General features: G+C 33.0%; 1 protein-coding gene across 2 annotated transcripts in view; it reads left to right on the top strand.

Moving 5' to 3' along the window:
- The first annotated feature begins 2,841 nt into the window (after positions 1-2,841).
- Positions 2,842-15,762, top strand: part of Hr3 (nuclear hormone receptor 3 ROR-beta) — a 71,580-nt gene continuing 58,659 nt past the window's right edge. The window contains exon 1 of one of the 2 annotated variants that reach the window (XM_088033874.1): positions 2,842-2,946. In XM_088033874.1, coding sequence (XP_087890000.1) covers positions 2,928-2,946 — 19 coding nt within the window. In that variant the 5' untranslated portion in view covers positions 2,842-2,927. Of the gene's footprint in view, positions 2,947-11,620; positions 12,604-15,762 lie in introns of those variants that run through there. The other variant, XM_088033884.1, reaches the window with a different exon arrangement.

The raw sequence follows: 15,762 nt of genomic DNA, 5'->3' as shown, positions 1-15,762 counted from the left end.
ATTAATATGAACGAAAGAATTTATGCACAAAAATTTCTAATTATCATTCCTCGTACCCATGTCATTGACACTGAAGAGATTCCCTCCACCTACTCAAATTGTGCTTATTTAATCTTTTATTCACAAATCGATTGGTTTCTGAATGACTGCACTATTTTCCTGTTTTGCATACCCCATCAGAATTTTTCTTGAAGGCTTGCAAATGTTAAAAATGAAAGGTTCCAAGTACAAATATAGCAGGTGTTGACACCACCATTTTTTTACTCACATTTCTTGTACTTTATGCTAAAATAAATACATGTTTAATAGGATAATTAAAACATCTGTTTACATTAATAAACAATAGAATATTTTGCTAAGCTGATTGTACAAAGACGGTGTTAAAAATTACATTCGATTTGGAGTTTTGTATTCATGAATGAATTATCATACCATTTGAGGATTTAGGATTTCCAATCATCTAATACTAACGGTTTCTAACGGAGAAATGTAATAAAGTAATAACAAAAAATATCGGTGAAGATTAATGGTTTTAAATAACTTTTATTTACATATAGATATTAGCTACAGTTAGAACATTTGTGTAAAATGAATCGCCTTTTAAAGGGTTGCTCTAATTTGGGTAAAATAGCCAATTTACAAAAATAATCATGGAAATGATTGAAAAGTAGCAACCAAAGCGTGAGTAAGAATTATAATATTTAAATTTAAACCACATTTAATCAAATCACGCCATATTAAAATTAACAAAGCTATTAAAAAACTGCCAATGAAAAAGATTTGCTAAAAATTGATTTAATGGTGTTAGAGATCATTTGATTGTGGATAATTATTATTATTGGTTGGTTGCCTGTAGCAAAGAATTTGATCATTCAAGCAGATAAGTTGGAGATGAGAAGACAAAGCTGCGGAAAGAATAAATGGAAAATAGAAAGAAATAACAAAAATCTAGAATTGTCAAAAAGAAGAATGTTTAACAGGAACTCAAAAAAAAAAAACAGTAAAAATTTAGTAAAGAATTGAAAACTTTAAAACAGTATTAATGGAAAAGTTTGTATGTATAAAAAAAAATTAAAAAAAAATTTGTCATACTGCTGTGTTGGAGGATTTAATGTGGGAAAGTTTTTGAATATTCATAAATGGAGTTAAATTATTATTTATTAAACATCAAAAGGAAATTGGACTGTCGCGGGAGTAAATACCAGATTTTAAAAAAATAAAATTTAGATTAAAATTCTGAAAAGCACCCTTTCAATAAGTACATAATATTTTTATAATTTTTGGAGTAAAACAGGATAAACTTTATAACTGATTTTTAGATGAAATTTTATTTTACATTGGATAATAAGAACAACCATGAAACACCTTTTCAAAGAATGTTCTCAAACAAAAAATTAGGTTTGCATAATTTCCCAATGTTTTCCTAAAATTCTGCATATAACAAACTTATGCAAGAAGCAGCTTTGTTTATATGTAAAAAAATCTTTTTCTAAACAGACTTGCTAAAAATTCTAAGAATTAATGTTACAAAAAATTCTAATAAGAATTTATTTTAAATATTTTATTCAGTTGAAATGATTTTTGGTATAATTTTTGTAGTTTGATTATATGAACGGAAATACAGTATTTGTCAACTAAAATAGTGTGAAATGCTTTTATGTCAGCGCCCACATCACCAGCAGTTAACGACTTTAAGCTAACAATCATTGGGTATTAACATTATAAGAATATGTATCTGAAAGTTCGATCGAGCTCCCTTTCCTTAAAAAGCTAATTTAATTTGGGAGACGAGAGAACCAGCGATCAACTAATTTAAAAAAATGAGTTAACTCCACATTGATTATCTTCACTCGCTTTAGCAGCCGACCTTCGTCAATGCTTGATTAAATTAAGTAAACTAAGTTCGTGGTAAGACGATTTCCGTTGATGACCAAACAGTAAAATCTGACCCTTTACAAGTTTGAAAATTGGTGGAAAACCGTTGGAATTTTTAAATCATCAATAATATGGTGGCAAGCAACAAATATTCATGAGTCAGCACATTACCTTTGTCGGTGAGCCTCCAACAAACTGCTAGTAATTGCCGTTTTAAAGAAGTCATCAAGTAGTTTTCAGTTATGTTCTTGACTTCTTATATCTTCGTGTCCAAGTATGTGTTATTCCAGTTAATCCTGATATAAAAATAACGAGTCAGAAATTAAATAGTTAAGACTTTGAGAGTGATTAATTGTTGTTGTGTCAACAAAATTAATGTGCGAGTTTGCATTATTGGAGATACAAGTCTTGGATAAACTACCCTTCCACCCCGGAGCCCCTGAAAGCACTTCGAATGCCGGAAGCAATTTTTTCTATACAAAAAATTACCTCACCAAGATTAATTAAACTAAAAGTGCGTAAGCTCCAGTGTTGCCAACCCACACGCAAATCTAAGTTCAATGTCTCCTCAAGCTAACACATCATCAATCGTTATTTTATAACGTGGGAGAAACTAAATTTTTCGTAATCATTTCCTTAAATCACCAAACTTGTCATTTCTCACATCCAGCCCGGCTAATAATAAATTGATAACATCACGGAATGACTAATTCAATCTGTGCAAATGCAGATGTCATCCAAGTAATAAGAGTCAATGCACTTTGCTTGCAAATGAAATTAATCGTGTGCATTTTCTTTCACAGATGCACTCTTCGGAGCTGTTCTGAGCAAGGAATCCAACATGTTTTGGGAAATCTTCGGGACGGTCAAGAAAAAAAAGTCGTTCGAGTGGCATTGTGTCTAAGTCGAGTACCTGTATCTCAACAGTATTTTAGTTTGTTAATTTTGTTTCCGTTTGTGTGCACTGTAATGATTTACGGTAGATAAATCGTGTAATTTCTTCTTGTTAAGTTCAAGTGCATCGAAAGACATTCGGTGAAGGATATGCTACGATGCCCAGCACTATCAGAGGTAAGTTCCCACGTCTTTTTCACAGTCCTGTAATTGGAAGAATTTAGAGAAATTTAAGGCTCTGATGTAATTTTCGCAAAAGAAAATGCCAACTTTTATTTGTCTGGAGGAGTAAAACATTCCCACGTTTTTTCATAAAACGTCAAACAACCTGAAATTACTCTTAATAGTTTTATTATCATCACACGCGAGCTGTTTTGCCCAAATTGATTTGGAAAGAATACGCAATTCCGCCTCAAACTTTAATTATACGCGCTTATCTCAATCAAGCCCACAGCAAATACTGAGAACCAAAATTAATTCAATAATTACGTAAAAATTAAAGCATCGGCTAACGGTACATAATCACCAACTGCGTCGTACCAAAACTAAATGAAAACGGAGGTACCGTTTCGGAATTTGGATAGCTGTAACTGGACACACCTTTCCAACCGCTCCAAGACTCGTTTCTCGCTTCCATTTGGAAAATCGTATTGAGATTGTTATTGTCAGCAGTAATTGGTTCTATTGATTTTCCCCGACATTGAGCGGGGGTGCTATGAACTCCGTGGTATTGACCCCTTATCACAACTTTTACTTCTTCCGGGTGGCGAAAATGAAACCGCTGATTTTATCGCATGTAAATTAGAAGTGTGTTTTTTAAATGGCGGGCTAAAGCGACGTGGTTTCGGAGTTGTAGAAACGGGGTGAGGGTGGTTTGCTGAACTTATCGGGATTAACATATCGGAGGGGGCTAATGGGGTTGTGGACCTGGAGCTGCGGCTATTTTCGACACGAAGACGTTTTAATTAAAACCACACGAAGGGGCGGGGGTGATTGGACATAATATCTGTAATTTTATATTGCTACATGTGCGACTTCAAACGTCTTCAGGAAAATCTTTCTTGACATTGCTAAATTGCCGCACATCTCACTGATCCAGTTTTCCTGTTTTGAACAGGCGAGAAAAAGATTTTGACGTGAAATCTCCTGTTTACTTTGTAAACGTTAATTGACCAATTTGCACAGAGCTGTTTAAAGAACCATGTTAAGTACATAACAAAGAAGGTATGGTTTCAGGCATCTCGTCTATTTATGACCCACCATTTGCAGCTTTAATTTAATCAGTAAATACAAGTGGTAACATAACTGTAGTTTCTTTTCTTTTGGAACACTTCCAGCGTCACACTTTTGGTCTAAATTATTCAAAAGTTTCCTGTTTCCTTACAATGGTTCGAGTTAATCACATTTTTCAGGAGCATGAAGATAAATTCTAATTAAAAAGTATTCGTAATCCTCAGACCCTTTCAGGATAATGTGGGAGAAGGTCGTTAAAATGTTAAGATGCTCTCGCTTTCAACTAAATCCATATTTATGTCAGAAAATTGTGTAACATTATGGTGTCTCTTGATCATATGTTTTACATAACGTTTACAGATTTCACGAAAAAAATGCTAGCATAATGAACATGTTTGAGAGGGAAACGATAGTGCGCTTCGAGATGAAAGTGCGGCAACATTTTTAACACTTCTTTAAACCACCAAGAATGGTTTCAGGCTCTTGGGAGCAATAGAGTAGAAATCAAGATGTAGGATGGCTTAGAAGAGGAATAAAATCGGTTGCAATATAAAACCGCTCTGAGAGTTTCCAGAGAGCGCTGCACCAATTAAAAACGATTGAAATATTACCAGTGCATAATTACGAATTAATTGCTCGTTCAGCACGATGAGAATCGTGGAAATCTCAACATCGTGTCAGTTTTTCAGGCCGGAAACTGTAACTGTGGAAGAAAAAAAATCTTAAAATTGAATTGGATATTTTACATGATTTTAATGTGGGTACTTTCATCGGTAATGTGGTATCTTCACATAGACGAATTTCCATACTGTTTTGCCTGGGAAAGAAGAATGACACTTCTCTCTCATAAATTTTTAACTGGAATAGATTATCGGATCTCCGCGCTAACGTGGCATGTAATAAACCGACCTTGCAGTGAATAATGAAAAATTTCAAGAACCGCACAAAGGGCCAAGATGTCCGGCAAACAAAGAAAGTAATAAAGCCGCCCAAAAAACTCATTAAAGATGCGCCTATAAGCAGAAGGTGTAAGTAAGCAGTGTGCGTGACGGGCTGTTATTTCGGCGGTTTGTGGCCGGTCGCTGACCTTTCACACTGAAACTTTTTCCTACACCTCCGACAATTTCCATATCGTTGACTTTGCTTCATCTCGTTATTTCTACCCTTAGCCTCCGTCTTAGCACACCCACTCATTTTTCATATCCGCAATTATAGGGAATTTTTGGTGGTAATGACCCATGAAACTGTGCTAAATTTATGCGCCCCTATAGCAGGTTGGGACGATTAGCATACGTCTGCATGGTAGACTAGAATCGATCCGACGAGACTGGACGTTTGGCCTGAATTGACCTTTTCATGAAATCGTCATATTTGGGTTAACACCCGAAAGCAAAAGTGAGGTCGTGATTGCATAAAGGAGTGGAAACAAGGGCGCGTTTTCACTAGTTTTTCGAGAAAATTCCTTGCGATGCGTTCACATCGCCGCATGACTTGCAACACGTAACGTTCTTTCCAAATAAAGTTACCATCGCGGCACACTCCTCAATTCAGATTCACTCAATCACTCGCTCATAATCCATGTTATTACATCCGCTATAAGAATGAAAAGAAGAGACTGATAGCTTATTTAAGACATGAAAGCAGCTTTTTATTGGAAATGTGAAAAAAATCTAAGAACTTGCTTGGGAGTGAAGAAAGACGTGCTATATTAGCCTTCATTATCATGATAAACTGGATCTAAATCATATTGACATGATAGACACTACCGTAATAATTAAATCGTTATTAAATTGGCTGTACTTAGCCACAAGGCATGTTGTAACTAATATTTTAATATAATGATTCTTGAGACAGGTGGAGTTAATGCGCAATTTTCACGTCATGGGATAGAGATATATCAACTTTGAAATTTTACTTAAGTGCTAACAGAATGTCGAATATCGATTTCTAAACTGCCACAATTCAATAAGGCGATTTTTGCAAAATGAAAATGTCACATGGCGCTTAATTATACGGACAGTTTTTAAATTTAGACGTATTGCTTCATATCGACAGAATAAGTAGTAATTATCAATGTAAATATCTTTAGGATTTAAAATCAACACTTTCATTTTTGTGTTAACAGATGGAACAACATTCTACGAGGGTATTTTGAAATATTAAGGAATATTAATTTTACGTTTTGCACTTGAGGAATTAAGGTGGGAGATTTAATATTCATTTTATATTACTATTTTGGATATCATATCTCATAACGTTATTCATTCATATTCATGTTTATTTAAATTTTTTAATTTCTAGATTGAGATAAGAAAAGTAAGGCAGAAAAAATTAAATAGAATGTCAAACGTTTGTATAGAACTAAATTCAAAATTTAATAAAAAATAATTTTCATAATTTTAGAGACTTCAAATTTACAAACAATTTTAATTTTATTACAAGACCTGCAGCTTTTTGTGGTTCTGCAAGTAAAAATAAAAAGGGCAATTCTAAAGATTGTAGACAAGATTCTGGACACTTCAAATTAATACATATTCCATATTATAAAGACAAAAAAAAAATAAAATTTGATTTAAAATTTAAATCTCTTAATTTTTCTCTTTTAATAACAATTTGTTGTTTCAAAATTTTCAAAATTTCAAAATTATGCAACTTATTTTTATAAGTAAAAATCCTATTATGTGTAAATGGTTTTATTTTTTTTAATAAAAATACATGCAAATTTCAGATAAATTTTTAACCAATTCTGATCAAAAAAAAATGTTTATTTTCGATGTTTTTGGATTGTTTGCATCGTTTTGATTCCATACATTATAATGTTTTATACTTTCTAGATTTATTACTTTAAAGATTTTCATGAATAATATTTAGTTTTTATAATTCATTGACATCTTTTTCATGTGTTTTTGGAATTTTCTAAATTGAAAAAATGAGAAGTTAAAAAATAAATAAGAAATAATATGTTTACTTTGATTGAGAATTGTAAGTATGTAATTGTAAAATTTTACGACAAAATTTAACTTATGGGAGCAGAAATTAAAATTTTAATTTGAAGATTTGAACAATCTCAGACTAAAAAATTTCCAAGATCTACAGAGTTAACAAAAATTTAATTACTTCAAAGTACCTTTTGTTACAACAATCTGTTTCTATGGTAAAAACTCATTTCAAATTTTAAAGGACCTTTAAAATGATTATGAATTAAAGATGATTATGGCCCTAATTTCTTGAAGCCTTGAAATTCTCGAGAATTTTAAAACTGGTTTTGAGAGCATTTTTATCCAATTTTTCAGAATTGCATTCTGCCAAAAATATTTCAGTTCCATAGTTCCAAAAAGTCTCTTTTTAAACCTAAAATCTGCATCAAATTAAAATCACAAATGAGGCGGTGTGTACTTAATTAAAACCGGCATTCAATGATAATTTAAACAACAAATTATGATGTTGTGGAATAAAATGAATACAACGTACAGTTAACATTTTGGTGTTTTATCAAAGACCACTTTAACTATAATGAATTTCAAACACTAAGAATAAAATCCGGCTAAAAAATTATAGGTCCAACAAAATCGTTTTTGTTCACAAATAACAGTAATTTTCATCAATGTTAATTCCAATAATTGCTCGATGTTTCAATTTATTTATTCTTTTTTAGCAATTATTCCGGTTACCATGAAACCAATCAGTAAATATGTACCAAAATTAGTCCGTTTTTCAGCGAGCCAAGTTCAGCCTCCAGTCAGTCCGTTCAACCTTAATAAAAAACGCATCAATATACTGTAAATTTTTTCTCGTACGCATTCGTAGATGCCCAAACATGTAAATTACCGGACATAATAACAGTATTTTCTCCTTCAAAATCACAGCTTTGTGGTTTTTCTCATTACTCATTTTGGCAGGATCCAAACTGTTAAAATTACATGCTCGAACCGGATCCTGATCGCGGTTCCAAGAAAAAGGTGCAGTCAATGCAGATGGTAAGAAAGTGCGTGATGTAAAACAAATTCAAAATGATGGTGACAGACCACCAGATGAGTACAGGTGCAGCAAGAATGTGTCCGAGTGTTTATAGTCAGATTTGGGTTTAATCGGGTTCATTTTCGGTCATTCCACAAAAGTCGTGACTTTTGCCTTTTGACCTCCATTTACAGTTTTAATTTACATTATTCTTCTGTTTTGGCATCAAATTAATAAAAAGGAATGAACGGCGCGGGTTATAAATTTCTTCGAATCGGGAAATGTGTCCATATTTTGCTGGTTGTGACACAGTTGCATATAATAATTCACGTTAATACGGCATAAAGTGTGAAATGGAAAATCTAACCCACTTAGAACAATGAATTAATTTCTATTTCGTATTTTTCACGCTTATAAATCGGCCGATTCATCTTTTTCTCGTCTTTTTCGTGAGAAATGCTTGTGCAATACAATGCAATACCATCACTGATACTTTTCGCAACGTGATTCATCCATGAAAAACTTACTTAACTGTTTACCATTAGTAAGTAAAGTTGAACAACCTTGAAAGATTTTTGTAATGCTAAACTTGGACCTCAAAAACTGAACATATCGAATTCCACAATGCGCTGTTCACAGATCCATAAATTAAACAAATGATGAGAAGATGCTTCTTCTCCCACGCTTTTTCAGGTAGATGCAGATGGTGAGGATCATATGTCTATTATCTGCATATACAGTTAGGTCGCGACCCAGGTGAAGACCGTTTTTTTTAGACAAGGGCGCTTTTCTTTCTTCATTTCCTTCAAAGGAAATGCCAATTTGTATTGACATCGATTAAAATCGACAAGTCAAACGGCGAAGTAATGACCTTAAGGTCGCACTTTGTTGTGCAATGAGCGACACTGTTAATTTAACGGTTTCCAATATATAAAGTTGAAACTGTGAAAAGTGATTAGGAATGCGGGACACGAATTGTGGGTTAGCTTAGCGTTGACCATTATGGGATGGGACCATCAGTGTGGCGGTCACGTCAGAAACACGAATTGTTATCAGTTCAAAAAGAATATTTTAGTACTTCGTGCCTTCGTGAGTGAAGATCTTTTGATTCGTGAATGGAAATTACAGGTTTCGTGGATGAATTTGACACTTGTTATGAAATAATAATAAATCTCTACACTTTAAAAAGAAAGGAACGACGAAACAACAATGTAACAATTTTTTAGTTATTTTGGTCCAACAGAGTCTCAATTAACTGGAAGAATTTCTATCAAGAAACTAAATTAAAATGTTTCTTCGCAACGTCGTTTAATCAATCAGTGTGTCATAAATTAATGAAATTAATTAAAAATCTTGATGATCGTGATACTAAAACCGTAATTTTTTATTGTTTCCTGACATTTACATTGTTGGTCTGATCTAATCAGAAACTTATTAAACATTACAAATTACAGACGAGAAATAATTACATGTTGGCTCTTTTTATCTCTCCTCTATTACACAAACAAGCAATAAAAGAACAATTTTTTACTTAATTACTCTTAAAGTCGCGAACAAAATCTCCAAAATTCTACAAAAATTTTGTAGCTAAATACTAAAAAAAATTTATTTAATTTAAAATCCTATGAAAAATAAATTTTCAAACATTTCGTATTATTTCTTACCCATTTTTTAAAATGTTTCCAAGGAATACAAATTTTGTATGAGTGGTATATGGAATTTTTCTTTTCGATAGAATTAAAAAAAATCAAAACAATGACTAGCCAGATTCAAAAACCGACATATTTTAGAAATTTGCATTTAATTTTAATGGTTCATCTTCAATTAGGAAATTTTTAAAAACCCATATTAAAGAGAACCCAAAATGAAAAGAATTCAAAAAATGTACTGAATCCATTTAAAGTCCGATTGTAGGTATTCTGTAAAATTCCAAAGACTAGCAGGGAATCTTGAAAATTGCTGAAGAAATGTAGAAAATTTTATTAAATCGTGGAGAATCTCAGGAAATCTTAAAGATCCTGGAGAATTTCAAGGAATCTTAAAGATGCGTGAAAAATTGTACAAAAGTTTAGAAAATCTTAAGCAATTCTACGGGATCTCAGAATTCTACAGAATATAAATAATTATTTAAAAAAAAAAACGAAATCTCTGGAGGATCCCACAATACCGAAAAGTCTAAGCAAATTTTATGCAATCCTGGAGTACCTTGTCAAATCCTGGAAAACTCTATAGAATCTCTAGCAAACTTAGAAAAAAATCCTATAAAATTTTATGGAATCCGAAAATCTGCACGTATCTTAAAAAATTCATTTAATATTGTATGTTAGAATGTTAAAAAAGTCCTGAAAATTTCTGCAGAATGCCGATTAATCCCAAAGGGTTCTACAAAATCTTAGAGCGATGTATAAACCTACCTAACTAAAAAATATTTTTGCTTATTTTTTTATTAGAGATACATATTGTACAGAATTTTTTTTTATGATTTTGTTTCTAGATTTTGGAAATCTCAAAGCAGAAATTAAAAAAAATAAAAACGCAAAAAAATTTAAAAAAATTTCCCAACGAAGTAAAATTTGAAGCCCAAATTTCCAAATTCTACAAAAAAAAATGCGACAAAAATTTAAAAAAAAAACACAAACTATTGTGTCTGTTCCTAAAAATGTTTAATCTGTTTGCTTTGTTTCTTTAAATTAATTATTTTTTTTAATAATGTGTAATATTTTCTCAACTTTTTCGAATTCTCCTTTAATCTTCTTCAATGTCAAGGATAAAACTTCATAAATCTCGCCCCAAAAAAAAGTCTCTAAGATATTTTCCATAATTCATAAATAAATTCGCATCCGTCTAAAAACAAAATTCTGCACAACAAAACGTGCTTTGTTAAAAACCCAATGAAAATATGATTTACCGTTTGAACAAAAAAATATTTCCTTAAATGTCCGCGCAACTACGGAAACGGATGTCTATTTTTCTTCTCAGCTTTTCTCTCCTATTTGCTTTCTTACTTCTGTCGTAAAGACATTGGATATGGCGCTTTTGAATGTACCATGTCAAGAAGAAAGATAACGGGTAACACTAAGAGAAAACGACGTAATAAACATGTTTGTACATATTTGAAAGATATTTAAGAGGATTTGCAGAAAACGGTGGAGTTCGTGACTGAACAATGCCACTAACTTCATCGTTGGGACAATAAGATGTAAAAATAAAGGGTGAGTTTTCTTGGAGACATTTCAAGTGGAGCCACCCCTACATGCATAGCATTGGTTCGGAGAATACGTAAATGCGATCGAAATAAGGATTCGCATCGTGTCCTGAATGGCGCAAGCGTGGGAGTAAAGGAAAATTCACAATGATCAAAAGCTCATGTGGTAATAATCATTACTTTTTCTTTTTCCTGAAGTCGTGGTAAAGAGGTACTTTGGTTGCAGGAAGTGAAATAGGTCAATGTTACAAAGAGCGAAACATGCACTTGCAATTTAAAATCCCTGCGACTTTGCTTGGAATTGAACTTTTTTATTTAAAAATTTGATGTTGATTGAAGATCTGTTGATTTTTGTATGGAAAAATAATGGAATTATCAAATTGGGCGCTTTTTTGTCCTTGCAGGATTCGTGCAGGAATTGAGCTTTGTAAATCAGTCTGTGAAGCGTACCTCTGGCGGCGTAGTATCGAACTATACTACATCGTTTAACAAATAGACTCTGAATATAAAAAACTATTTAGGCAAGTAAAAACGATTATCAGGTCAATAGTTTAAAAAACGATAGTGTCTAAACCCGTCTACCAACCCGTTAAATAAAATCCGAAATTGAGTAAAATCGGCGTTCTCTACTAACCCGCATTCGAATCGATTTAAAAATTATTGATCTACAGAACCCAAATAATTTCAGTGTTTACAAGTTTTGAATTTGTAGTCGGACTGCATCTAAACCCTAATGTGTTCTGCATTTTGTGATGTTAAAAGTCAGTGTTTTCGTGTTCAATTTGTTTTAACAAGAAATAAAACGGAGTACCTTTCACTTGTTACCATTTTCGATAGTTTATGGAAGTTAAGTTGTCAAATTTTACCCAGAGTTAGTAACTACTGAATTTTAATTGGAACAACCCCCTGATTATCGAGGCCTTGAGAAACCAACCTCATCGGATGGAAAATAACGTAATAATTCAAAGCAATACGCCACAACTTCATTAAAAGACGTAATAATAACTTAAGACTGTCTCAGACTGATTTCGACTGAAAGAATCACCAGATCGACTGATCCAACACCAATTTGTCTAAAACCATTCGGTTTTTTTGGTGTCCATCGGATTTTGACTATTCGGTGTCTCTATCTATCTTATCGACGTTAGGTGTTTTTTATAAATTCACTTTATAATTCGACGTTTTTGTAATCAATTTTTACCAGCTTGCTACTATCTTTTCATCGAGATAAAATACGTGTAGTGGTTTTTTATAATTCAACCGGGACGCGATAATTTTTAAACTGGCAGGACAACAGGACATCATCACCATCGATCTGCAGGAGGTAGAGGATGTGTCTTCTCCTCCTCCGCCTCCAGAATCACGAGGAGAAACGACTCCAACATCTACAGCACAGCAACCACCGCCGTCGACTTCTCCTTCAAATACCGTAATGACAGGTACTCGCCCACGCTATTTTCATTTGAATAATCAACCCATTGTTACGTCATCAACACATCCATGAAAATCGACCAACCCAAAAGAGCCATAAAAATTCAAGCAGACATGAATTTCTGCGATTATTTCTGGTTTTAAACGAAATTTATTGCTTTTGCAGAGAGATGTTCAATTTTAATGCCTCACAAAGCACGCTGGTGTTGAACAATCGTAAAATGTGCTCTTACGCTCCACTGGACAGTCATACGGGTTTCAATATAAAGTTTTCATTATAATGTAAGATACTGACATTGATTGCGAGGTTTTTAATGGAATGAGGCGGTTCTCAGCCTGATGCTACTGAACCATGAAGAACGCTGAAGTTTAAAGTGCATTATTGTATCTTTATGCAACTGCATACTTGCATTTTAACAAGGTGAACCATATCTATCAATTTTATTGAGACACTTAAGAAAGAAAATCGGTTGGTGACACTGTTATGTGACATTTCAGAACTGTCAACAATGACAGCGTCGCCGTTGATCAATGTTTTACCTCAAACTGTCGACTCGCAGTGCTACCAACTGTTTATACTGCCTCTTTTGTTTTTTTTATTATAATTCAAGCAGTGAACAAAACGTGGGTACACCTAAATCAAATTCATTACAAATTTATATAACCGAATTATGCGTCATTACAATGACAGCATTATTAACTGTTGTTAGCATTTAAAATTCAATATGATATTTCAAAATAACAATAGGACAGCAATGTTATGTCATAAATATCTCACTTTGGTCAACTGAATTGCTAATCTCGGAGGCGCATTCCATTACTTTTAATCCGACTTCATTAAGACAGAAACCAAAAATCGTAGGATAAATAAGAACGAAAGAATTTCATCGGAGGAGGCATTAAAATTTGAAATATATTGGTAACACTGACATCTCCAAATGTTACTTTAACCGTTTGACGATTCTGAAATGTCACAAGCTGGAGATAACAGGACTACTAACATTTCATTCTGAAGTGCAAAAGAGGAAAATTCGAGATATACAGCAATGTGCTAAATAGCGGGGTCAAAGATGTCAAAATATGAATATAAATCCACCTGTTCATAGAGATGCTAAAAATTCAGAACCGGTAGATTACGTGTTAATAATTTTACAGAGGTTTCAATAAAAAATGTGGTTGTTTGACAGGACGTCCGTATCCTGCATTCTCGTAAAAACACACTAAACATGACTACAAAAATAAAAATGCGATTGCAGGATAATATAAAACAGTTCAAAATTTTATTGTATAATAGTATAGTAAGAGAAAGGTAATATGTACCTATTAAATTATATTTTCTTTTCGTCCACTCCCTAAGCAAATTTTCAAAAATTCTGTACACCATAGTGACAGCTTTATAAGTGAGTGGCAAATGTTTATTTTACCAGTAATTTCTTAATTTGAGGTTGGAATCTTGATAAATTAATTTTGGAAATTTTAAGCTGACAGGTTGGCATCATTGTTCCTCCAGAAATTGATGTTTGTAACACACACATTACATTGACAGAACTTTCGCGATCGTTTTTTATACCCTAAATCTCAATTCACCGCTATTGCAATATTTGCAACAGGAACAAATTACACGATAAAAATTTTAGAATTCGTGACATTGAGTGGATATTTGCAACCTAAACCACATGTATGTGTTTGTAGGTATACGGACTCTCAACAAATTCGCGTACACCTCTTTTTACTATTATTGAGTTAGCCTTCATCTTGACATTGACAGATTCAAAAATTAATCAAAATGTCAAAAATAATAGTGAAAGTATTTGGAAGTTTGACATAACCTACATAATTCCCAAAAACCTAAAGTTACATAGCCAAAAATCATCAAAATTATGCTACCTACAGTCGGTTTAGGTTGCTCACTTCGGCAGTACTTTTTTTATTTAAAGTTGGAATCTTAAGTAATTAATTTTTGAAATTTTAAGATACATGGTTGGCATCATGGTTTCCCCCAGAATGTGACATTTGTCATTTTTCACATGAAAATTGCTGTGCATTAAATTTACGTAATAAATTAGTACGAGCCCTTAAACTTGTTCCAAGTGCAGTGAAATTTTCATCAGATGCGATTGCTGCTTAAAAACGGTAACAAACAAATTTAATTGCAACGCATTACAATGACAGAACTTACAGGATCGTCTTTTGTACCCCAAAACAACACTGCCATTGCAACATTTGCAACAGGAACTAATTACACGATAAAAATTTGAAAATTTGTGACTTTGGGTGAACATTTGCAACCTAAACCAACTGTACTTGATATTTAAAAGTGTACGCGAAGTGATAACTTTTCACAAAAACAAATTCGTTTTAATGCGTAAAATACTTGATTTCAAATTAATTATGGAATATGCGCTATCGCCTGTGAAAATACCTATATCGCCAACTTGTCTCTATAAAATTGAATAAAAATGCAGAAGATCCTAAAGAATTCGTCAGTTTTGTCATTTTTGATATTTGAAAATCATGAGAATCTTGAAAACTCAATATGCCACTAGGTCATGCCCAAGACATAGATGAAATCCAAAGCAACCAACATATTTCTTCTTTACCGATGGTGGACATACTTTGTATGGAAAAATATATGCATAAATACAATAGAAACACCTTACAAATGTTATGTGGGCTCTAGTTTTTACTTTCGAATGTCATGTTCCCAATGTAGATACATGTACATCCGTATTTGAAAGGGAGTTTTATTTTGAGTTTGTTGACCTTTTTGCCGTAATTTTTTGTTCAGTTTTTGATCCAGCTCATCCTCATCTCCAACAAAGTCACGACTTGGCGCAGCATTACTCTGATTAACTGCACTTTTAGGAACCAGTCTTCATATCCTGTTCATTGTACTCATTTCGTATCCGTGTAAGAATTTTGCAGCGTTTCCATCATTTTATTGTCCCATACTGAACATTTGCAAGAACAGTTATGTCACCTACTCCAACAGCGTATAAAATCGACAAATAAGTACTAACTTAGCGATAAACCCATATTTTGCGCGATCGAACCATAAAGTTCAAACAAACCCATCCGTGTTTAGGTCAAAGTGCAATCCATTACTTGAACGTGCGTTATTAGAATGAGCACATGCAATCGGCATACCTTTTGTGCACAGCGTCTAC

Source organism: Gnatocerus cornutus, chromosome 1 (assembly GCF_029298725.1).
Source record: "Gnatocerus cornutus isolate USDA-ARS CGAHR chromosome 1, icGnaCorn1.1, whole genome shotgun sequence".
Lineage (NCBI taxonomy): Eukaryota > Metazoa > Arthropoda > Insecta > Coleoptera > Tenebrionidae > Gnatocerus > Gnatocerus cornutus.
Note: the sequence above shows the minus strand (reverse complement) of the source record. Positions and strands in the feature narration are given on the sequence as shown.